This window comes from Quercus robur, chromosome 7, assembly GCF_932294415.1.
Source record: "Quercus robur chromosome 7, dhQueRobu3.1, whole genome shotgun sequence".
NCBI classification, from domain to species: domain Eukaryota; kingdom Viridiplantae; phylum Streptophyta; class Magnoliopsida; order Fagales; family Fagaceae; genus Quercus; species Quercus robur.
Genome location: NC_065540.1, coordinates 22,516,321 through 22,542,483, shown reverse-complemented (window position 1 = coordinate 22,542,483; position 26,163 = coordinate 22,516,321). Strand labels below are relative to the sequence as shown.

The 26,163-nt window shown below is 31.8% G+C and overlaps 1 protein-coding gene across 1 annotated transcript; it reads left to right on the top strand.

The window, feature by feature from the left end:
* The first annotated feature begins 8,915 nt into the window (after positions 1-8,915).
* Positions 8,916-13,507, top strand: LOC126692780 (probable carboxylesterase 15). The gene is made up of 2 exons (XM_050388543.1): positions 8,916-9,712; positions 12,840-13,507. The coding sequence occupies exons 1-2, from the start codon at positions 9,033-9,035 to the stop codon at positions 13,144-13,146; spliced, it is 987 nt and encodes a 328-aa protein (XP_050244500.1). The 5' UTR covers positions 8,916-9,032; the 3' UTR covers positions 13,147-13,507.
* Positions 13,508-26,163: the final 12,656 nt, after the last annotated feature.

Below are 26,163 nucleotides of genomic sequence, written 5' to 3'. Positions count from 1 at the left end.
AACCAATTACCATACTAGGTTAGATATCTAACCTAGTGTACAAAGATATCGATATACAAAGATGGGTACCCATGAGTCAGTGGTACCCATGAGTGTCAGTCACCAGAAACAGAAACCATGATTTTTCTTCGGGGAGGGGGGCTAAAATAAACAAAAAAAATAAATTCACCCTTAGTAATAACTAATAAGAGTATTAACAAATATTCAAAAAAAAATTAATACAAAAAAAATTCCTCAAAAAAAAAAAAAATTAATACATAAAAATAAAATGTATGTATTTACAAAATATAAGAAAACAGACACCATAGTTATTTCTTAATACACTTTAAGTTAATCATTTATTAAGGAGAACTAAATTTTGCATCAAATTCCCTCAACTCTAAAGCCAAATTACCTAAATATTTAATATAAATAATATTATGTTGTTCAATGTTAATTTCCTCGAAATAAAATTTTCTCATTCATTAAAAAAAAAAAAAAAAAAATCATGTTGCCCATATCCTATCTGACATCTAATTCCAAATTAAACCAAAATATATATACCAAATACATGTATATAAAAGACAGAAAAGCTTTGAGAACAAAAAACAAAAATAAACTTTGAGAACCATAGAATATTATTAAATTAATGACTATGAGAAAAATCTAACTTTGAAAAGATGCAAAAGTCAAACAATTTGACATGAAAATAGTGCATTTAATTCGAATATACCGGAAATACTTAGCATTAATTACGTTATACTCACCAAAGCTAAATACACCAACAAAAAAAGAAAGAAAAGATTTTTACAAAATAACCTATTAATTCTACATTCTCTTTGTTATATCAATTCAACATCCAAAAATATAGACATAGTTAACCTACACTTTCTTTATTATTTTCTTAAATTTTTATTCTTATATTTGAAATTAGTAAATTGACTAAGAAGAAGAAAGAAAGAAAGAAAAATCAATCATAAAGTTTAAGAATTTTGTAGTAAAGAAACAAAATTATAAATAATATTCATCCCAAGAAAGAAAATTCCTTTTTAGAAATTACTTCTAGAAAGAGAGGAGGAATAAGAGTGAAAGCCTTTTGACCTAAACGATATTGCTACTAGAATTGAGTATCTTGAGGTATTGGTATTCAATGGACAAGTTGGCATTATTCACTTGATCACACCCTTTTGTGTGATGAATTCTCTCACTCGCTGCTAACAGGTTTCAACTGCCTATTTGAAATAACTCAGCAATGATCCTTTTTCTTAAAAGGTTGGCTTATTTTCAGTACTTTTTTAATTGGAATCTCCTTTTGTTTTAATGAGAAATTGGCACATCACCCACTAACTAAACAAAATGTGGAAATTAAAACTCACTACTATTTATCATTGTATTCTTAAAACAAAAGAAGATGTCCAGTTGAAAAAGTACTAAAAGTAACTCAAACCCCTGCTTAAACTATGTTGATTGAGTGATTTGTGTGAATTAGTTTAAAATGGGTCATTGATTGCCCTTATATGCAAAAACAAACAAAAATATGAAACCCAAATTTATCTCCATTTAAAAATTATAGCTTAAGCTTTTTTACAGAATTAAAATCAAATGTCGAAGGGAGTTAGAAAAAACAGAGAGGCAAAGGTAATAACTAAAAAGGAATCATACGAATATAGGAAGTTTGCCCCCTTTTTTCCTTCTTAATCTTGAAATCATCTTAGGATAACTTTTGTCATAGCAATTATATAAATTAGTGTGTAGTCATGTGCATATGCACGTATACAATTAAAAATAACCACAATTATACGATTCAAATTATACATGGGATTAGCTTATACTTTTTTTAGACTTTTCGGTTATGTACCCAATAATTTACTTGCCATAAAAATTAAAAATTTAGATAGATACATGGTGAAAAATTGGACTTCAATTGAAATTCAATTTAGAATCTAATTGGTTTTGGACTTTTTGATTTTTACACTCAATAATTCACTTAACATAGAATTAAAAATTAAATAGGACATATGGTGCAAAATTGAGAATCCAATTTAAAATCTTATTGGATTTTCTCTAATTTTTGGCTATCTGTACTATATATAAGAGGATTCTTTTCTTTTAACTAGATTTTTATGTTGTTCCAAAATACCCTCATTAATGAAGGGTAACTTCATTTAGAAATAGGGTTATAAATGTTAAATAGTAACAAATTTTATTTTGAATTCAAAAAAAGAACTCCTAAAATTTAGGATTTTTTTCCTTCACATTCAAAAAAGAAATTATAGTTACTTTTTATCTCTAAAATTTATCATTTTTATTTATTTGAAAAATAAAAAATATATTTCTAAATTATAAGAGCACTCACAGTAGTGATGCTATATTACTATATTGCTATATTTTAGCTCCTCAAGTCAAACCCCAAAATTAGCACGCAGCAGTGGAGCTAAATCTATTTTTTTTTAGCTCCATTGCTACAGTGCACATCTATAATAGATGTGCACTGTTCATGAGAGCTAAAAAAAAAAATTATTTTATTAAATTTCTCTCTCCTTTTCCATTAAAAAAATATTTTATCTCTCTCTCTCTCTCTCTCTCTCTCTCTCTCTCTCTCTCTCTTCCGGCTTTTGTTCTTTCTTCCTCTTTCCTTCTCATTTTTTTTTCTCTCCCTCATCTACTCTTTGCTTCGTCAATCTATTCTGGATCTTCATCATCGCCGATCTTCATCGTCATCGCCCACGTTGTCGTCCCACGCCGATCACCCACTGTTGCACATGTCATCGTCATCACCCACGGTGGGTTGTGGTTGTGTAGTGATTTGGCTGTGTTGATTTTTTTGGGTTTTTGTTTTGTTCTTCACTGGCTTTGATGGGCACAGTGGGTTGTGGTTGTGCAGTGATTTTTATGGGTTTGATGGTGGTTGTGGTGATGTGTTGATGGTTGAATGAAATATTATTTTATTGTAGTGTTTATATTATTTTATTGTATTAAAAGGTAAAATAGCTCCACTGCTGTAAGGTGTGAGAATGTAAAATAGATAAAGTGACTTTTTGTGTAGCTAAAAAGCTAAAAATTTAGATCCATTACTGTGGATGCTTTAATAGATGCAAATTATTAATTTTTATCCAAAAAAATAGAAGAGAATCTAAGCATGCGCTCACGCGCGTGCTCAGAGGCTAGTGTGTGTATATATATATAACTAATAAATTCAAATAATTGGTATATACAGAGTTTTGATTTTATTTTAACAAATGTAAGTAGCCTTAGATTAAGACTTGGGGCATAACTCATAATTACAACCACTTTTTTTTATTTTTTATTTACCTTTTTTTTTTCATGCCAACTATAAGTAGTTAAGTACAACTACTTGAAAACTACCTCACATTGACATAACACTCAGGAATTTTTCAAATATTTGGGAGACCAAGGCCTCCCTTATCTCCATGTGGCTCTGCCACTACCTTGGGGTGGAGCTTGGGTCTATTTTGAGGACCCAATCGAACAATGATCAGTACCAAGTACCTAGTACCAAGAACCCACTACGGCACCATAATCACCTAGGATTGGACAATTTTGCTTGGCTTCGTATCCGGACAAAGCTTTGGCATGTTACGTAGGGCTATGCAATATGATAGGGTTCATGCACTTGAAATTTTAGCCTTGGTGCTTTCGTTAATCTGATAACGATGATGAGTGTGGGTTTAGCATAATTATAATTCTAGACCCTATACAATTGTGTAAAGCTTGTCCCAAAACAACACTATATACCTCCAATTCAATTGGTTTGGCTTGATTGTAACGTATTCATGAATTAATGGGAAGCACTAGCTAGCTAACATCAGCACTGAGCTCAAAAGCACATTGCCCCAACTATACCATCGCCATCAACACTGCACCAATTACCACTTTCATTGTCACTGGTACCATGCATACACACAATATGGGCATATGGCTCCCCATTTTTATCTATATTTTTCTTCAATTATTGATATATGCAAGGTAAGCTGAAATCACCGTTTCCTGTTTTTGTTTTTGTCTCTTTTACCTACCTGAGGGACTCAGTAAAAATTAGGTAGAGCAGTGGGGGTCAATTCTATATATAACCAAGTCCAATTTAGATACTAATACAAATATAACTCAAATGGATGTGGACATTAACCCAACAATTTGTCATTTTGCTTATGGTTTGAATACAATAATCAATGGCCGCTTTAGAAACTTTTTTTCTAGGATAGCTATCAAAAGATATCTTGAATATATTGATATCACAAAATATAAAAATAAATAAATAAAAAATACAAATAAATGAAGTTCTACAATTTTCTTTTAGGGAGTGTTTGGATACCGCTTATTTGACTGAAAACTGAAAATATCGTAGCAAAATAATTTTTAAATGTGTGAATAGTAATGTGAGACCCAATTTTAAAGTTTTTTTTTTAATAAAGTACTTGTGGGTCCCGTGAACAGTGCACGAGACCTACTAGAAAAGCAAAAAAATGTTTTCCTCTTCCTGCATGGGACCCACAGTGCACGTTCTCAAAAAAAAAGAAAAAAAGAAAACGCCAAAACGTAGACGCTGGCAGAAGCAACTGTATCCAAACGGGTACTTAGTGTGAGTTTGGATGTTGCTGAAAACTGAAAGTTAGTGTGGTTGCCTTTTTTTGTGGGTCCTATGCACTGTCCATGGGACCCGCAAGTACGAAATTCAGCAAATATAACTTTAAAATTGGGTCCCACGATACTATTCACACATTTAAAAATTATTTTACTACAGTGTTTTTAGTTTTTAGTTTTTAGTAATAAGTGGTATCCAAACAGACCCTTACTAACAAAATGAAAAGCAAAAATAAATTGTTGAGAGATAAAATGAGAACTGAGAGTGTTGAAATGAGAATAATAAAGTAAGAGAGAGAGTCTAAAATGATAATAGCTAGGGAAGAAAAAAAATGGAGAGAGAGAGAGAGAGAGCAACGGATGATACCAAATGCAACTGCAAGTCAAGCTACCAAGAAAAGTGGGGCTGCTGTGACTGCAAAGCCAAGGAGAGCAGAGTTGCTGGTGCTGCCGAGGAGAACTCATAGCCATAGTATCTCTTTTGATATCATTTTTTTTAGGGAAAATGAAATTATGGATTATTTTTTATGAAATTGGTTGAATTTTTATTTCTTATTTCTGAATGATTTTTTTAATATTTTATTTATTTGTTGTTGTTTGGGTTTATATTTTTTATTTTTGTTATGAGGTTGATAATTATGTTTGGAGGCCAAGATTATTTTTGTTGAACCCAAATTCTCGAGATTCACAAGTCAGAGTGTTTAATATATATATATATATATATATATATATATTTGCAACTCAGTGTTTAGCTCGACATAAAGCCGCCCCTCAATATAAACTAGCATATTGTTAAACTTCCTCAGGGTTTGTTTGCTTGAAAATCCATTTTTTCCTTTGCATTAACAACTTCATCAATTAATTTTAGTCCTGTATGGGTGAAAGGAGAGGACTTGTTTGCTAGCTCCGACTAAATTAATAATTGTATATTTAAATATTTCCTTTATTTTGTCCCCCCAAAAGGTAATTAGAGAGAAGCTAAAAAACAAAAAGATGGCAATGGTACAGCCAAAAGTGTGATAAATGATTTTCATATATAGACTCCACTTTAAGTACGTGACAAGAAGTAATAGGTTGCGTCTCATTCATACACATAACCGTCAAATTCATTTGATGGTCACAAAACTAGCCTGACCCTTCAAACCTAAAAGGTTTTTTTTATATAAATAAAATAAAATAAAAGTATAAAGGAAAAGATGTTGACAAATAGAAAATGATACACTCCATTTAATATATATCAATTTCATAATTTAGATTAAATATTTAAAATTTTAAATTATATTTAATATTACATTATTTTAAATTTTAAATGACATGTCAATCTTTATACTTTTTTTATATTTTTATTTATATAAAATGTACATCATTAAATCTTAAAAAATAAAATATTGACTATAATATATACACTCTATTTTCAATCAAAAGGATAAGATCTTATTTTTATCAAATGAGCAAGAATATTTTACTTATTTTATAGCTAGGGTAAAATACAAAAACTATCCCTGAAGTTTAGGCTTATATCAAGAACTACCAAAACTTTTCCAACGTATCCAGCTTACTTCTTAAGCATAAACATCGCTTAAAACCATTTGAAAATTTCCTTGCTCTTCCTTCTTCCTAATCTCTGGCTATTATTTCTTCATTATTGGCTATACAGACACTCACTCACATATATAATTGTCATAATGTAATTATTGTGAAATTTATGTAATCAAGACAAGCTATTAGAAGAAAGTAGAAGACTTGGAGGAGCAAGAAACTTTCAAATGGTGTTAAGTGTTTTTTGTACTTAGGAAACATATTAGATATTTTTGAAAAATCTTGTTAGAACTTAGTATTAAGCCAAATCTCAAAGTGGCTTCGTATTTTTGCTAGGGATGGAACTATGGTTTGACTTGGGGGCAATGGCCTCCCCCTTTGAAATTTTTACTTTTTAAAATATTATATATATATATATATATAAGAAAATTTAAAATAAAAAATAAAAAAATTTATACTCAACCTCCCTAAAAATTAAAATTGGTCACAAAAGCCAATAAACACAATAGGCATCTCATTCATTGTGACTGTGCACTATGTTATCAACTAGAGGTGTTCACCAAACCGCATAAACCGCACAAACCGCACCAAAACCACCCACAAAATGGTATAGCCGCACCGCACCGTAAGTAATAGTGCACTGCATCGCACCACACCGCATGGTGCAGTGCAGTTTGCAGTTTTATAATAAGAAAACCGCACAAACTGCACTGCACCACACCCTCTCTATATATTAATATATTTATTTATTTTTAATATTAAATATATTATTAATAGTTTAATAACCCTAGTTTTCAAAAAAAAAAAAAAAAAGGTTTAATGACCCTAGCAAGTGTTGACTAGAAAAGCCAACCCAAAATAAAGAAAAACTAGCTCAATAATTTAAAACTTGACCCAAAAAAAGGGAAAAAATAGTTTTAGGTTGAGTAAAAAAAGCCCAAAATTTGAAAAATATCCGACTTCAAACCGCATCTTATACATAGTATCGCACATAAGACCGCAAAAATGAGATGAGGTGCGGTTATGGTTTTGACTAAACTCTAAACCGCACATGTGACCGCAAAAACAAAGTGTGATACAGTTATAATTTTAGCTAAACTGCACTGCAAGATGCAGTGCTAAAAATGGCCCAAAACCGCACCGCACTGCATCGCGAACACCCCTATTATCAACTGTATCCGTGTGGTTTGTGTACCGATTTTGACCTTTTGAAAACTTCAAAACTCGTTTATTGATTATTTAGCATTTTTTATGCAAATAACTTGAGTTATTAAGTTGTTTGATTTTGGTTATTTGTTGGTTGGGACTTAAAGTTAGAAGTGCGGTTCTTGTTATTCCCTTGGCAATGTTAATTAGTTTTTTAGTTCAATAATATTTGATATATAATTAGATGAGAAATATGACTTATATTTGATTGGTAAATCATGGAAAATCTAGCTACAATATTAGATTTATTTCAAAAGAAAATTGCAAATAATTCAAAAATAACGATTATGTGTGCGTTTGGATACCGCTTATTTTACTGAAAACTGAAAATTGAAAACAATAATAAAAAAATAATTTATGATTACTGTTTACTACTGTTCAGCACTGTTCATTGGCCTAAATACACTGTTCATGTCCTATAAACAGTGCATTAAGCGTTGGGTTAAAAAAAAAAAAAGCCTGAAATGCAAAACGTCCAAAACGTGGATGTGATCCAAACAAACACTATGGTGCGGTTTGGATTCCGCATTTCCTGCATTTCCACTTCGCATTTTCTCTCTCTTTTTTTAAAAAAAATTTTTAGTTGTGAATGTTGACTTTTCCCGTGAACAGTGCACCCGTGCACTGTTCACAGGATCCACAAACATCACTTTTCAAAAACTTTTTCATTAAAAATGGATCCCACGGTACTATTCACGCATTTTAAAATTATTATGCTACAGTGTTTTCAGTTTTCAGCTGTATCCAAACAGACCCTATGTATCTTTTCTTTTATTGATTGATCAAATAAATTTATTTAGAATGATGGCATAACTACTATAAGTTTTACTAGACAAGCCTTACAAATTGATGTATCAATCATTGAGATATAACAAATAAGTAATTAAGACATTTATTTATTATAGGCCATGTCTGAAAACGCAGTTATAGAAATCATGGCTATAGACCAAATGGGCCTATAGCCACGTTTTTAAGAGCTACAGCTGTGTTTTAAAAACGTGGCTATAACTCACGTTTTTTGTAGTGTTAATAATAGTTTATGGATTTTATTTATTAATTATGATATTGATGTGGTACTAATCACTTTCAAAATATTGTCACATTAGTTATAAGGCTTTGGAATAATTAGTAGCAATTTTATCATTTTTCTTGCTGATATTTTATTAATACCAATTTTATAATTAAAAAAAATCAGTTATACTTTGGGCCCTAAGGTAAATTCCTGGCTCCCTCCCTAATTTCACCATATCTTATATTTGTATGTCGGGGCTCCCTCCCTAATTTTACCATATGTTATATTTTTATGTCGGTATATGAACTAATGCATAGGTTAAAAAATGAACAAAGTGATCATATTTTAGAGTTGAGAACCAAAGCCAATTTCAACCCTCGAAACTAACAATACAATAGCCACCACTCCCATCTATGGTCCTTATTCAATATAATAAGATAAACCACTTGCCAGCTCACATATGACACCACATTCATTTAGCCGAAATAAAAATGACACCACATTCAAATTCAATAATGTCCTCCCACTTTTACACAATCACCCCCAACATTTTCACACTATCCCTACTTTCTCCCACTCCTTCCTTCCCTACTTATACCCTCACATTCTCTCTATATTCCATACACAAACACAACACACTCAACCTACGAAAACCAAACAAACAAACAAACAAACAAACCTTGACACAGAAACTATGGGTTCACTCCCTCAAATAGTAGAGGATTGCATGGGAGTTCTCCAACTTTTCAGCGACGGCACCGTTTTCCGTTCTGAAAACATTAACTTCAAAGACCCTGTTGTCCACGACAACTCTGTCCTCTTCAAAGACTGTCTCTTTGACGAAAAACTAAACCTCCATTTGCGTATGTACAAGCCCACCTCAACAAAAATCAATGGTAGTATTAACACTAATAAGCTCCCCATCATTGTGTTCATCCATGGTGGTGGCTTCTGTGTTGGCTCACGCACGTGGCCCAGCTCTCACAACTGCTGCGTCCGCCTTGCTTCCGGCCTTGACGCGCTCGTCGTGGCGATTGACTATCGCTTGGCGCCCGAGCATAGGCTTCCGGCTGCTATGGACGATGCAGTGAGTGCAGTGAAGTGGTTACAGTGGCGGAGCCAGAATTTGAGCGATGGTGGTGATGAATGGTGGAGTGGTACGTTTGACTTTGACCGGGTTTTCATAGTGGGAGACTCGTCAGGTGGGAATATTGCCCATCATTTGGCGGTCAGGTTCGGGTCGGGTGAACTGGATCCGGTGGGAATACGGGTACGAGGTTTTGTGTTGCTGGCGCCGTTTTTTGGTGGAGAGGTTCGGACAAAGTCAGAGGAGGGGCCATCTGAAGAATTGTTGACCTTGGAGATACTTGACAGGTAATTAATTGTTGTTGTAAAATTGCTTTTATTATCAGAAACAGGTTTTTGTTTTTGTTTTTTTTGTTTTTTTGTGAGCATCCTAATTAAAGTCTACTAATTTTTTAATCTAATTTTTTTCTTTTTTGGTTTAATTTTAAAATTTTAACATTTCTGTTTATCATCAAGTTCATCTTTTTGTTTATTATCGTTAAAATTGATACCATTCACATATGTGTCGTTAAAATTAATACTATTCACATATGTGATTTATTGGACTTAAACCGTAATTTTATAGATGACAATGAATGAAAGTTGATAAAGATGAAGAAAATTATTTTTTAAGGACCATTCATCCCAATTTGAAGGATGTAATTTAGATTTTGCTTTAGTTTACACTTTACAGCTTTTCTGCCTCATATTTTGGTTTACATGCTTATGAACCTTTGACATGCAATTTGTAATTGTCGTTGCCACTTGCTAAGAATATTACAAGGGAGAAAGAACACATATTTTCTGACAATGGACAAAGTAGTTAATATCGTTTTTCATTGTTTGAGTAATAGTTAGAAAAAATAGCTCATGTCTTAAGACCATTTGATTTAGGCAAGAAGGAAATCATTTCATGTCTTTTATCTCAAAATTTGTTATTGTTTTATTTAGTGAGAAAAATCTATCCTTAATTTATTATTGAAGAAGGAAAAACTTTTAGACAAATTATATTTTTTTCTTTTTTCGATAAATGAGTATTAATCTCGTTTACTAAGACGAGATTTCCTTGTAAAAGATGTGTGACACATGTATACCGAAACTTAAAGGGAAAAAAGAAAAATAGAGTTGAAATTAATAGACTAAAAAATAATTTTAAAGATACAACTAATTGTAGTTACATACTCAATTTCACAATTTATTAATTTATGTAATTATGAGTGATTGATTTTTCCTGAGTTGTAGACTGAAAGAGTAATCTTTCAGTTCTACGCTTACATCGTACCTCTTTGCCTGCCGGTGGTGATGGTGGATGGGCAGCTACTTTATTCTATTTTTGTGATAATTAAACTGCATAAATTTCAAACATCATGCGAATGATTTAGACTGATCCGTACATAAAGTTGCTGCAACTTGGTATGTGACCCCTAGGATCTGATGGAAATACACCTATGAACTCTCTATCACTATTGACAGACAGTCCATGAATAACGACATTTGAGTGATTTTTGTTCTCATCTATCTATGGTAGTTATTCCTCGGAATTGAACTGCCATTTATAAGTGCCTTTATTCAAGTGTTTGGAGTATCTTGTTTTCTTTCTTTTGGAATCTATGCTACTCTCTCTCGCTCTCTCTCCTTTTTTTTTTTTTTTTTTTTTTGCCACTTACCTTATTACTTAATCTAAGTAGGTATCAAATTTTTGAGAGTGGACAATTAATTTGGAACATCTTATTTAAACAGATTGGGTTAGGTATATATATTGGGTTACTGATTCGAATTATATATGGACGTGGATAGTGAAATATCAATACAAAAACCACTCCCATGCCATGCATGATGGTCTTAATTAAGACCATTTGATTAATGTCAAAAGGAAACCATTACATTTTTCACAAAATTTCACTTCTTTAAACACTAGCTAGAAATAGTTATTACCCTATTTGCAAGCTTCTGTGTGAATGAGGAGATGATCTAATATTGACCATTAAGTGTGCAAGCAAAATCCAATTTTTAGATCTCTCTCAACCAATCATTTAGATATGTCCAAATAGATAATTTACTCTATTGACAATTTACACATATTTTAGTGGGTTTTGAATTTATGACATTATTAATTATGAGAGGAGAAAGTGATTGAAAATATATTTGTGTATTAAGAAAAAGTCTCACAAATCTTAAGATTTGTGCATAAAAAAAAAAAATAAAAAAAATCTAGAATATATAATATAAGAGCCTAAAGAAGTGATGGGGTTCCAAATTTTAATGAAATCTCTCTCTCTCTGACATGATAGTCGGCAATTTCATGTAACATATAAAGGCAACTAGGGGAACCTTCTTTCTTACTTATTTGGAAAAGTCATTTTCTAGTTCTTTCACAAGCTGCCACTTTGACCTTGAATCAGTCACAATAGTACAGGTGTCTTATGATTTTCTTATCTCAAATTCTCTATCATATCTCGGCTCCTCCACTCTCCTTTCCTTTTCAGATTCTCTCTTCTTTTTCTCAATAATATCTGAAAATAATAAATTAAATTTGAATTTAAGAACGTGACCAAATTCAAGAAATTTCAACCCCATAATCATAGTTCCTTAGGTCAAGAATATGGAAGTAAATTAAAACACGTGGCTCATCACTATTGGAGTTTCCTTATAGCACTTTGGTGGTGGTGGTGCCAAAACATGTCACACCAGCAAACTTAGTAAAAATCATATTAATTAATTTGTAGAGATATGTTACTGTCAGAAACTTTTTAAAGAATCCAATATTACTTTCTTCACTCATCACAATTTCCATTAATATCGTATTTCCTGTTATGTATTATCATGTGTGCGTTTGAATAAGATTAAATTTCAATTTTTTTGACTGCCAATTTATTTACAACTTTTTTTTGGTATAACTATATTTTCTTAGTTTATTATTATTATTTTTGAACAAAATAAGTTGAAACCTTGAATGGTTTTCTGTATGCATGCATAAGCATAATATAAAAGCATGAAATTAGAAGGGATGAAAGATGTTTCAGTATAACTGGTTGAGAAATTAATTCCTATCCCACTTTGAAATCATTGAAAAGTTACAAAGCCTTATCAAAACAAATCTACTTTTAGTAGATATGTTGGGTACTAAATCAGCTATTAAGAAAGCTTGTGATGGGTGTATCCCCAACAAAAATTCGTTAAATATCTCTTCATCTTTACCAACATATACAAAGCAATAATCCCTGTACTAATCAGTATTACTCATTAAAATAATGCTACCCCAAATCATTATTATACAACTGAGCCTTATCTTTCTGCATAAAAGGTTATCCAATAATATTTAAAGAAATTTTCTAAGCAGCAGAACCATTGTATGAGTCTTAGGTATATATGTATCACTCATTTGTAGTAATCCATACTATTCATACTATACTTGTTTTTCCCTTATTCTCAACAGGTTTTGGAGGCTGTCGCTACCAGCAGGTGAAAATAGAGACCATCCATTTGCGAACCCATTTGGACCTGCGAGCCCGAGGCTTGAATCCCTGGCACTTGACCCTATTTTAGTAGTTGTAGGGGGCAGTGAATTGTTGAAAGATAGAGCCGAGGACTATGCCAAGAGGTTAAAAGAACTCGGAAAGAAAATTGAATATGTAGAGTTTGAGGGAAAGCAACATGGTTTCTTCACTCATGATCCGTTCTCAGAAGTCGCAAATGAAGCCATTCAAATTATTAGACGATTCATGCTTGAAAATTCTAACTAGGAGAGTTAGAATCATGTCAATTCAGACTCTTATAATATTTAGTGAAATGTGTAAGTATAATGTGTCAGTGTGGGTATGGAGTGAGTTTCTTCTTGTGTTTGTAAGCCATTGTAAACCTTCTTTGATATCTTAAGAGATGGGGCCTAGTATGAACTTTCGGTCTTATCTATACCACGCCCACCTCATCCAACCTCATCACGTGTGGGTCTAGATCAGTTTTACCTTGAGATATTTTGAGCTATTAAAAGTTATTTGTGACCATTGGATCAGCCCGTAATTTAGCTTCCTTTGTAAACTAAATTATTATGTTGTTGTTGCTCTCTCTCTAGAACAATAACAATGTTATTTTCTTCTCCTGAAAGTGTTCTTTCTCTCACACATGTATATATATATATATATATATATTTTTTTTTTTGTGCAAATAGTATTCATGCTTGTGTGAATGATCTTATTGATTGATTGGAAGGAAAGACATTATTAGAAGGTTGTTCTTGATCCTCTATGAGTGGAAGTATGTTTACCACAAAGGTCAACGTTATAGTCTAATCTTAAAGAGGTTGTTTTGCTTGAAAATATATCAGTCACATTGCGTTTTACTCTAAGTGACACGAATTAACCTTTAAAAGGCAATATGATAGGCCAAAAACGAATTGATCCTTTGTGATAAATTAACCAATTAATTTACCCAAGTGAATTAACTAAGTTAATTAACATGCAAACGCGTGGTAGCACAAACAAATCACCAATAAACTAAGTATGCAGCGGAAAATAAATTGACATGGTGATTTGTTTACGAATGAGGAAAACTAACACGGCAAAAACCCCACCGGGTGATTTTAAGGTCACCACTCCCGAAATTCCACTATTATCACAACAAGCGGTTACAAGTAAAGAAATCTCAATACCTTATACCAATCTACAATTAAACCCTTACCCCAATACCCAATTGGACTTGTTCTGTAATAACAATTTCTCCTTTTGATGCACAGCTCCTAGTACGTGACTAACCAATTGCGTAGATCCCAGTACGCGACTTTAATCACCAACTAGAGAAGGTTGTTGGCTGCAAAGTTCTTCAATTCATTCCAATGATGAAGATCAAGAAGATGCTTGGTCACAAAACCCTACGGTGTATAAATACAGCAACTTCTTCATAAGAATGATGAACTAGGGAAAATTTTGTCTCCGGTCACAATTTGTTTGAACAAACTTTACTCAATACTTGTGCAACTTGTGAACACTTTGACAGCCCTTAAAATAATCATTTTATATGTTTAGGGTTGTGAGAAAAGAAAGCTCAAACACATAATCACGGATTGGAGTCAAAGCATAACTGAAACTCTGTTTTTCATAAACCTCGACAGATGCCTATCTGTCGAGCAGCTGTCGAGCCACAGGGCTGAAACAACTTCTTAAGCTCGATAGATGGCTAGCTATTGAGCTAGCTGTCGAGCTTTAATGACAGACACTTCTTTAGCTTGTTTCTTGGACAGACTTGCATGGTTTTAACACTTGATCTTGAAACAAAGTTTTTTAAAGTATTAAACACATCCTAGATCTATCCAAATACAAGTAAAGTGAGTTTTGTCAAAAGATTAACCAATTACATAAAATAGTGACATATGTTCCTAACAAGTGAATCACATATGTCCTAACACAATACTTTTAGGCTATACTTGTTTATTTACTAAAATATTTCAATTTGATGCAAATGAAATTGGCCACGGCAAATGGATGGTCTTATTCATTTTCTTCCTTAGCATGATTGTAACATACAAATAATCATAATAATAGAATGATTAAATTTCATACGATTATTGTAACCTGTAAGTAAAAGTATTAATAACTTCTAGACCGAATGACATGATCTAATGATAAATAAGATTATATACAATTTAAAATCTTGTGGAATGTACATGTTGCATACAATGGAAAGAAATACTACAACTGTAGCGCACCTTTGGTGCAGTGGTCACTCTATAAGTATAAATACTTGTGGAGTGTAGGGGGTAAGAACCGGAGTTTAAGTCTCCAGGAGGGAGATTCACACATATATACACTTAGATTAAGTTAGAGTAGAAATTCTATCTTGTATAAAAAAAAAAATAGAGGCTCCAGTCACCAAGTGCTTTTTGCTTTTTAGTTTAACTTAAACCGTTTGGTATTCCAACAAAGACATTTAGGGTTCAAAGTCTCTCTCTAACTTCTATTGTATTTATTGAATTATCGAATAACAAAATAATAATAACAACAACAACAATAATAATAATAATAATAATGGGCTTGTGTTATTAGTCATGACATAACGTGTGTATGCTTTGGTTCACATCCTATGGATCAATTGTGTAAATTATTTACCTGAAGAAAAAAATGCAATCGAAACTGGTGATGATAGGCTTGAGATATTTTTAAAAACATTACATGATGCTCCGTTGAAGCTGTAAATGTTTGTTTAAGTGGGTGCGAATGTAGGAATGTACTATACCTTGAATTTTATACAGTATCTATCCTGTACGTTTGTTGGGGATAAGATCAAGCGTGCCTAAGTAGTGATGGTGTTGCATTCAGATGCTTATGAAATCAATATCTTGTCATGCACACACTGGCACAAATTACAAGATGAGACCAAATAAATATTGTATGCGAGTTCATGCCAGTTGTTCTCATCAAAAGTTTGGTTGTGTCTCTATTCTTACAAAAACTCTTTTTTTTTTTTTTTTTTTATGAACTTACAAAAACTCATATGACTCATATCCATGCTCCCCTCTTATATTCTTTGCTTTCGGAGTTTAGACAAACGTTCATTTTCACCTTTAGGTAAGTTTGGAGCTTTTAGCCCGGAAACCATGCAGTAAAGTATGGATTAGGGGAAGGCTCATGATTAGTCCTTCACAAGAACAACCCTATTTTTTTTTTTTTTTTTTTGTGCTTCTTTTTTCAAACATACCTGAAAATTTTCAGTTCTATCGTTCTTCATAAACTAAATTCAATACAAATTGAAATAAAGATAAAATTGTCGAGAAGTATTATAAAAAAGAATATAAAAGTTACATGATTCGACTTGATGATTTATCTCAATTAATGAAAGAAACTCTTAATGATCATATCCTTACTATGCTCGAATCATTTACAAAAAAAAAAAAAAAAACCCTAAACATGGTATATATATAGAAACTAAATTAGCCCTAATTAGGTTTTACAGTATATTTACCTCTTCGACCATTACACATACACCCATAATATTAAACCCATGTTTTAACATCTCAAGCCGGCGGCTGGCTGATCAGGCAGAGTAATGTGGAGATGATAATGTGGACCATTCACTTCTTGTGGACTATATACAAGCTCTGATAAGATTGTTATAATGATTGTGCAATGTCTTAAGAAAGCAAATCACTGCAATAGTGTCAAAGTGAACACCATGATCACAGTCAATACTTATAATTAGGTAGTGAGGAATAATGTGGGGATAGCTATTAGCTCATTATTACTTGCTAGTGAGTTCTGAGCTCATGTAACTTCCGGATATTAATGCTTAGGCTTCAGTTTTTTCTTTGTAGATGAATCATTGATAGAGGTTTTGCAAAATTACTATTCGTCAGTCAAACTCCCTCAAGGCCTCGACTCATTTTTGCAGTTTTTTTTTTTTTTTTTTTTTTTTAAAAAGATAATAAGATAGAATCATTCATGCAATTCCAAACCTTAATATGATGGTTATAAAATCTAATTGAACACATAAAGCTTAAAACTCTTAAAAATAAGTTGACCAGTCTAGGTGATCACATAGGACATATCCTAATATAAGCATGATCTAGATTCTTTACTATTCCATCACACCAGTCACCATCAAATCAACAATTCCACTGTGCTCATCAATAATCAATCACTTTGTGGTTTACATTAAAATATAAATTCCAAATTTTTTATGCCAACTTTATGAATGGTGCAATGAATTTTTGCCGGAAAAAATAAAAATAAAAATATATTGTGCCATGCATGTTTCACAAGTTACATCAGAAGCTTTTTTTAGAAGATTGTGTGGGTCCAGAATCAGCTCGTCGCTCCCCATGCCTTGAATTATCTCCAATTTATGTATAAAACTAAATTAATTGTCCCAATCTACCAATTAAAAATGGTACCTTATCTTATATTATAGGACAGTTTATCAAAAAACAAGACATTATGACCTGGTCCTTATCCGCTACTATTAAACAATAATCGTACCAAACGCGCTTTTGAGAGAAGAATCAGCCATAAATCTGAGATGGAAAATATTGATCTTAGTAATAATAATTCATGGTCCACGAGGTTTTCATATTCCAATTTCCACCTTTGTCTTAGTCTATCTAACAAAATGTAATCTTACGTATTCATATAAAACGTGGTTTGTTCCTTTCCTTTCTTTTTATCTTCTTCGGTCCACGAGCTGCTTATTACGTTGGCCAAGTTGGAGAAAAATTCCATGTTCTTAGCTTTTGGTTTCCAAAAAGATAAGATTTCTATGTTTCTTCAATTATTTGGCACATGTAGAGCGATGTTGACGCAAAAATGTAGTGGTACAAGCTTTTCTTGTCCAATATTCTAGCTAGGTCTAATTTTGGATGGTTGCTGATGGTAGGCACAAATTTTGGAGATGAGGCTATATGGGTGGGGATGGTGATAATTGATCAATCGAGAACCTAACAATTTTTCGCAAATTGCTTCTAGATTTACTGTCACCAAGAAAGTTTTCAAGGGTATACATTTCATTTTAATTCAAAGGATTAATTAAAATGAATTTAGAGCTCACTGATATATTTCACAAATATTGAATAGGAACTCTTTATAATGATAACTTTTTTTTTTTTTTTGGGAATCTTTTATAATGATAACAAATGAGATTAAAATTCCTCTTTTTGTCCATTTGCTCAGCAACAATTAAATAAAGGTAATTAAAAGTTAATTTAAGTCCTTTAACTTTATTTTCGTTTGTTTCAATCCTCTAAATTTTAGATTTATTCAATTAAGGACTTTCCTTCAATTTTTATTAAAATTTTTTGAAAAAAAAAAATCTAGAAAATATTCTTCAATCATTAATTGAATTTTTTAAATTTAAAAAACTTTGAAGAAAAAAAATGGAAAATTAACCACAGAAAATAACAAAAGTTGATGGAAAAGTGTTGATTGAATAAAATTGAAACTTAAAGAATTGAAATGAACAAAAACAAAATTAAAAAACTAAAATAAACTTTGGTGAAACATAGAGAGTTAGTTTTGCATTTTAGTCTTTCTTTTTTCTAGAAAGAAATGTAGGTGAAATTAAAGGTTCAACTTGATAATGACAAAACACATAAGTGGATACTCATAATGGTTGATGGTAATCTCTAAGTTTTGAGCAGTTCCATATACAAGACAGATTTCAGACACAATTTTGTTATAACTCAAATATGACTAACCATGAGTGATGAAGAAAAATTTCTAGGTTTATATTAAAGTGAGAAGTAGCTAATCACAATTTGCCTTATTAGAGTTTTGATAAGAGTTCATATCCTAGAAAAACTTTCTCAAGCACTAGTTAGAATATTCTATAACAGTAAAACGCTTATGAACGAGTGTTAAGGGCTCTTTTTTAAGAAGCCTCTCGGGACCCAAACTCATGGGCGCCAACTCCAAGTCAAAGGAGCTTGATATATGATCCAAAATTTCAACCGCTTCAAACCAACAATCAAGTCTGGATCTATTCTTCATAAAGCCCATTAATACCACGTGTGGCCAACAAAAAGGCCCAAGGTTTCACCACAAAAATTAATGAAATTCTATCTTTTCCATGATAAAAAAGGAAAATATTTACTTTTTATTAAATAAAAATTTGTTGTTGATAATTAATGAATGGAAAGCATGGTTCCTTTTGAACACGTATTGTCCCATTATTTTCTAGCTTTGCAATGTACATATATAATGAGCAATCTAGCAGGGGTGTTCTTATTAGGTCACGCCTTGGAGGGTTAGTCACAAATGGTCGCCTCCGCCCCCCTTCTCGATTATCAAAAAATATAATGAGCAATGTATTTAGTTAGTGTATAGTCAAATAGTATGGTAGTATTGTCAGACATTTGAAGATAAGTCTAAGAAGTTTATAGGAATATTTGTACTTGAAGACACCTAAGCAACCAAAAAATAAATCAAAATTAAAAGAAGAAAAAAATATGGAAAAGTAAAGGGAAAAAAATATCCTTAATTTTTCAATCCATCGGAGTTTTACTGCCTACTCTGGCTCCTTGGATGTGTCAACTAGAGGGTGGAGATATATGTAACACCATATAACAGGGTTGTAATCTGAAAAAAAACAAAAAAAAAAACAAAAAAACAAAAAAACAAAAAGACAAAAAAAAAATCACAAAAAACAAAAACAAAACAAAGCATGAAACTCTCAACTTTAAAAAATTGCTATAACCGAATTCAAGTAAAAATTCATCCTCAAAATCAAATCAAAGAGTTGTAAAAGGAAGGTAGACCATTTTTTTTTTCTTTAAATTTTGGATAGGCTTCCTATACTACTACAACTATACTTCAGAGGTTGAAGATTACAATATTGCATTATTAAAATAAAAAGAAAAAGAAAACAAGTTATTTATTTACACAAGGCAACATGATCAGACAACCAAAGAAAAAAAAAAAAAAAAGAAGGAAAAGTATAATAAAAAAAGCATACCTTTAATTTTTCAATCAATTGGAGTTTTACCACCTACCCCAATTACTCTACCTACCTCGGTTCCTTGAGTGTGACAATCGAGGGTGGAGATGTATATGGCACCATATAAGAGGTTGTAACCTGCCCAAAAAAAAAAAAAAAAAAAACATAATTACAAACTTTGAACTTTAAAAATTTGCTATAAATCATTAACCATCACATAACTATCACCTTTTGACATAATAAAAGAAATGGACAACAGAAAAATATACATTAATATGATAACATCCTATATTTTTTTGAGAGAGAGAGAAAAAAAAAATTACACTAAGGCATTGGTGTATAACCAGCACCTATTGACATAATAGAAAAAAAAATGACAACAGAAACATATACATTAATATGATAACATCATCTTAAATTGGAAGCAAAGAGGGAAATGATAACATCATATTAAATTGGAAGCAAAGGGTAAAAAGTACACAAAGGTGTATGTAGGTAGTAACCACTAAGCAAAGGGGAAAAGTCGACTAAGGCATTGCTGGCATTGGTGTTTATAGGTTAACCACCACAAGAAAAAAAAAGAACTGGACACAGTTCAAATCATAAGAAAGGGACAACATGAACATATACATTAATATGATAATATCATATTGAATTGGAAGCAAAGGGAGAAAAGTACACTAAGGCATTGGTTCAAACACTAAGGGAGAAAAGTACATTACTACAAAAAAAAAAAAAAAAAAAACCGAATATGGTTCAAACACGGTTCATGATCAATGTAATATTCGAACTCGATTGTAATAGCTTATTTTGCAATAGAGTTTTCTATTGTAATAGGTTGTTACTTAAAAGCCTCATTGCAATAGGTTGAGAGTTTATTATTATTATTAACAAATTGCATACAAATAAATTATGCAAATGTCAAAATACATCATTAAAAATCTAGTATTTTTCTTCATTTTAATCATGTTTTTTCTGTAATAGTTTTCAAGTACTTTGCGTCTATTCTTCATTTCCATAACGTCTTTTCTGTGATATATAGTTTTCAATTAGTTTGCGTTAGAGATAAACTTTTCAATTCAGTAGAGATAAAGTGAAAATTTGAGAGACTAGTGTCATGGTGAGAGACGAAAATTGAGTTTTTTGCAATACTTTTCACTATACTCAATTTCCTATACTTTTTCGTTACCCAACTTTTCCTATCTAGCCCAACAATACATTGTAACAATATATGTGGATGTTAAATAAAGGAGGGGTAGTCAGTTCTTGATAGTGACACACCAAAGTGATAGATCCTAGCAGGTAGTTGTAGCCTTGATCAAGCTCCAGTCAAGACGGGTATGGATCATAGAGATAGAGCATGCATCCTCAATGAGCCTATGAAAGAGAAAGTCTAGTCCTCTGCAATAAAAGAGATCCACTATTTCCTAAGCTCTTTCTTATGGAAATCTTGCCACTCAAGAACCACCAAATTATCATAAGACTTAAGTGCCAACTCATCAATAGATAGATCTAAAGAAATCCTCAGCGATTTGATGTGCTAGATGATTGTAGAAATCAAGTTGGATTTATGTTTCCGAAGTTGTCTAATTGAAGAAGGGTAGGAGAAGACCCAAAAATGAGAAAATATGAAGAAATGACCTTTATTACAGCAACATAGGTTGACTTAACCTGTATATTTTAATGTGAAACAAGGCATACCTTTTGTAATAACACATGTAAATAAGGGTTTGAATATTACAATAATACATTTAGACTAGTGTCTACTAGGGCAATTCTAAATTAGCTCTAAATCATTGGGGAAGTTGTATAAATTAAAGGATCTAGGGGCGAAACAAGCTTCCAAGGATCTAGTGAATACCGCGTTTGGATATGATCAAATTGAAATAACATTTATGGCACTTGATAACATGATGGGCGTCATTCTGCAGATTGCAAAAAATGTGGGAAGCGATAGAGGCAGCGGAGGTGGAGGCGGCGTAAGTGTTGGAGGCAGTGGAGGATTCCTATTACAACTAAAAACAGCCCGAAATGCAATAATATTTGTTGCAATAATACTTGCTGTAATAAGTTTTTTTTTTTTTTTTTCTCCTCCTGTAGTGAACCTATTTTGAGTTATTTTTTTTAGGTAGAGGCTTTGTCCTAACAATCCTCTTTGCAAAATTGTCAAAGAGTCCACCTCTAAGTGATGTTTTAAGCCATTTGAAATGAATTGTGTCCAGAGTCTATCAGCCTACAATTGATGACCAAGAGATCTTAAATAATCAGCAGACCGATTCAATCCTTTAAAAATATGAAATGCATCAATTTTGAGTGCATTTTTTGCTAGAGTTAAATTGATATCTTGGTACAGGCTTGCTAGCTACTATAGCAGGGGAGTCTTTTATCTCCATCAGCATACCAATGTTATCTTCATAGTCTCCAATAACAACCAGTCTATCATATTTATATGTATCTTTCTGTTGCCAAATGTCTTGTAGCTGAATTAGTATCTCCCCATGTACAAAGTGTTTGGAGATCTAGGGGAAAAGGGTTCGAACTGCGAGATTAGCAACATATTGTAATTATCTCTAAAATAAAAAAAATAAAAAATAAAAAATATCTTTCTGTTGGAGTGAGAATTACATGTTGTCCTTAAAAGATTTGAAATCAAACAACCCTGCATTATAAATGAACCTACCTAGATGCTAGATCAACCCTGCATTATAAAGGAACCTAGATGCTAGATTTAGAAACTTGAAGTATGATTCCTTAACCTTTGGAGGGGCCCTACATTTAACAATATAAGGAGAAGGTCGAATGATAGTTGTTATTAATAAGAGTTTAATATAAAAAAACAAAGTTCAAGGTTATAATTAATTTCATAATTGGTTAATTTAAAATGACGTTAATAAATTAGTAAAAAAAAAAAGGAATGTTGCCTAAAATATATATATAAAGAAATATTAAGCTATTTCACAACTTACATATAATAAGATGCGAAATTCTACTTTACCTATTTTTTGGAGTATAGTATTCACTAGTATTCAACATGCTATAACATTTACTAAAATACCACATTTGCTGGTTTTTTTTTTTTTTTTTTTTTTTTTACTCACATTGGATGATGCTAATGTCACATTGAACAATACAAACATCACATATGACCATACCATTGTCACATTCTGTGGTACCCCTATTTTACTTACATTGGATGGTTTCATCATTACATTGGATAGTACGAACATCATATATAGTTGTATGCACCATTGTCACATTTGACGGCTCTTTTATTTTTTACTCACATTTGATAATTCCATCGTTACATTAGGCAGTAACAACATCACATATGTGATATGTCCATATTTTTATCACATTTGGTTGTTCTCTTATTGTTTACTCACATTGGGTAATATGAACATCACATATGACCATACCATTATCACATTGGGAAGAATAAACATCACATAGATAGTTTTTTGCAAATTGCTTCTAGTTTATCCTCACAAAGAAAGTTTTTAAGGGTGTTATTTAATTTTAATTCAAATGATGGGTTGCATAAAGTTGTGGTTCAAGAATATGATGACTTTAGAGCTCACTGATATATTTCACAAAACAAATGAGGTTAAAATTTTATATTGCTTCTCTTTTTGTCCATGTACTCAACAACAATTAAATAAAGGAAATAAAAGGTTCAACTTTTTCTTTTTCTTAATCCTAGAGAGAAAGGTAGTTGAAATTAAAGGTTCAACTTGATAATGCAAAACACAAAAGTGGATACTCACAATGGTTGATTGTAATCTCTAAGTTCTGAGCAGTTCCATATGCAAAATATATTTCAAACACAATTTTTGTCACAACTCAAATATGACTGACCATGAATAGCGGAGAAAAATTGCTAAGTCTATGTTAAAGTGATAAGTAGCTAATCATAATTTGTCACATTAAGGTTTTGATAAAAGTTGTTGTCTTAGAAAAACTTTCTCAAGCATTAGGTAGAATGAGAAGGCTTATGAACGAGTGTTAAGGGCTCTTTTCTAATAAGCCTTTTAGGGCCCAAGGTCATGGACGACAAAAAAATAAGGAAAATATTTACTTTTTATTAACAAAAAAAATTTGTTATTGATAATTAATGAATTGAAAACATGGTTCCTTTTGAACTGAATCTTGTATTAAGTTGTAAATGTCCATTAGGAACACGTATTGTCCCATTATTTGTATTTTTTCTAGCTATGTAATGTACATAATGAGCAATGTAAAATTTGAAAAAAAACCCCATGGGCCAGCGATTTACCTTACTAGGGTTCCCCTGTTGCGAACAATGATTAATCTCTGGTTGAAAGCTTTGAAAATACACTGTGGAAAACCAAAAAAAGAAAAAAAAAAAAAAGAAAAAAGAAAAAGAAGGTTATTGTATAGTCAAAGAATATTGTAGTATTGTCAGAAGTTTGTAGGAATATTTGTACTTGAAGACACCTAGCACGCGCTTAGTGTTCTTTCTTTTTTATCATTTTATTACTTATATAAATGTTTTTTGGAGAAGATATTACTTATATGTTTTGATTGTTATATATGATTTTGATTTTTTTTATTATCTATACTAAAAAAAAAAAAAAACACCCCTACACTGCCCCAATCCTACACTCCCACATCTCACGTTTAAATTTGAGAGAGAGAGAGAGAGAGAGAGAGAGAGAGAGACTCAATCCCTATTTTACTTTCCTTAGTATTCAACCCCAATTCCATCTCCCACCAAAGATTCTCTCACACTTTGACTTACTTATTGGGTTTTGTGAAGCCTAATTGTGTGTGATTCGGATTATGACTCTACCCAAAATAATATTGTTATGGTTTTTAATGAAAGATTTTTTTGAGGCTTAGTCCATGGACATAGGCAAATTGTCGAATTACGTAAATATTGTCTTGTGTGATTGTTTTCCTTAGTGCGTATTTTTCTCTTTTTTTTTTTTTTTTTGGGCATCTCACAGATCTGGGATTTTTGTGTATACCCCTTCAATACCGAAAAACACCGCTATTGCTTACCTTTACTACTACTCCATGTATCCCCACATAAGCTATGTCCCCAAGAAGAGAGACTGCCTTCGCCCTTGACTTCTCTCTCCTCCTCCTCCTCCTCCTCTCTCTCTTATCGGCTAATTAAATTTTATTTGAAATAAATATTTTTATTTTCTTGAACAAGGCATACGATTCATATAGGAGAGACAACAAAAAGTTCTATGATGGTCTGGCACCCTCTCTCGTGGAGAATTTTTTTTTAATGAATAATTGGGGAATTCTATGTGTGTTTTTGGAAGTGAGTTTTGTAATTAATATTACTGAATTTTATTATTGTAATTTGTGTTGTAGGTAAGAAGTAAGTAGAAGTTTGGTGCAATAATCATTCAACGTGAGACAAAAATTATTATTTTTTAACGAACAATAGATAGGGGTGTCAATTCGGGTTAGCGTATCGGGTTCATGTCGTGTCAAGGTAGGGGTATTCGACTAAATGACTCAACCCTAACCCGACCCATTTAATAATCGTGTCATGATCCTTCAACCCTAACCCGACTTGTTAATAAGGCGGGTTGACCTGACCCAACCCATTTGACATGCTTAATAAACGAGTCGTGTTGGGTTGACATGAATGTAACACAACCCATTTCAATTTGCATAATATTAAATATAACATCCATGTAGAAATAATTTTTTTTTACATTCCAAAAAGCAGTGCATACACTTCAAGTCTTCAACTCATATTCAAAATAATATAGTTCAACAAAAATATAACATTCATTTAGAAATAAGTTCTTTACACTCCAAAAGAAGTGTATACACTTCAACCCAAATTCAAAATAACAAAGTTTAACAAAAATAAAATAACATGGTTCAACAAAAATATAATATCCTTGGAACTTGTCAAATGCTAAGTATAATATTGAAAGAATTTGAGTAAATAATAGACAAATCCTGACTATGACCACGATTATCATCCATAGATTCTTTGTTGATGTCCAAATTTATAACATCTTTTACAAGCTCATCCAATTTTATTTGTGCAAGTTCTATGCCCAAAAAAAAAAGTATTAGTAGTTCTAGGGTATGAAAGTTTCAATTTCAAATTATATCCCTTCTAAATTTTGTAATTACTCACTTTTCTTTTTAAATTTAAAATATATGTTTGATATAAAAGGTATTTAACAAATCTAAAATAAAATAAATATTTATTTGTTATACGAGTTAAACGGATTGTGTTAAGTGGGTCATTTCGGGTTGATACAAATAAATTGGCGTGTCAAACGTGTCTATTGCGGGTTACGCGGGTTGACCCGCTTATGACATGTTTCTTATTGTGTCGCTTTCGG

Bases quoted from the DNA above. Each gene is read 5' to 3' on its own strand.
- LOC126692780 (XM_050388543.1), top strand. From the start codon at position 9,033: ATGGGTTCACTCCCTCAAATAGTAGAGGATTGCATGGGAGTTCTCCAA. The intron at 9,713-12,839 runs GTAATTAATTGT...TATTCTCAACAG, and splicing joins ACCTTGGAGATACTTGACAG to GTTTTGGAGGCTGTCGCTAC.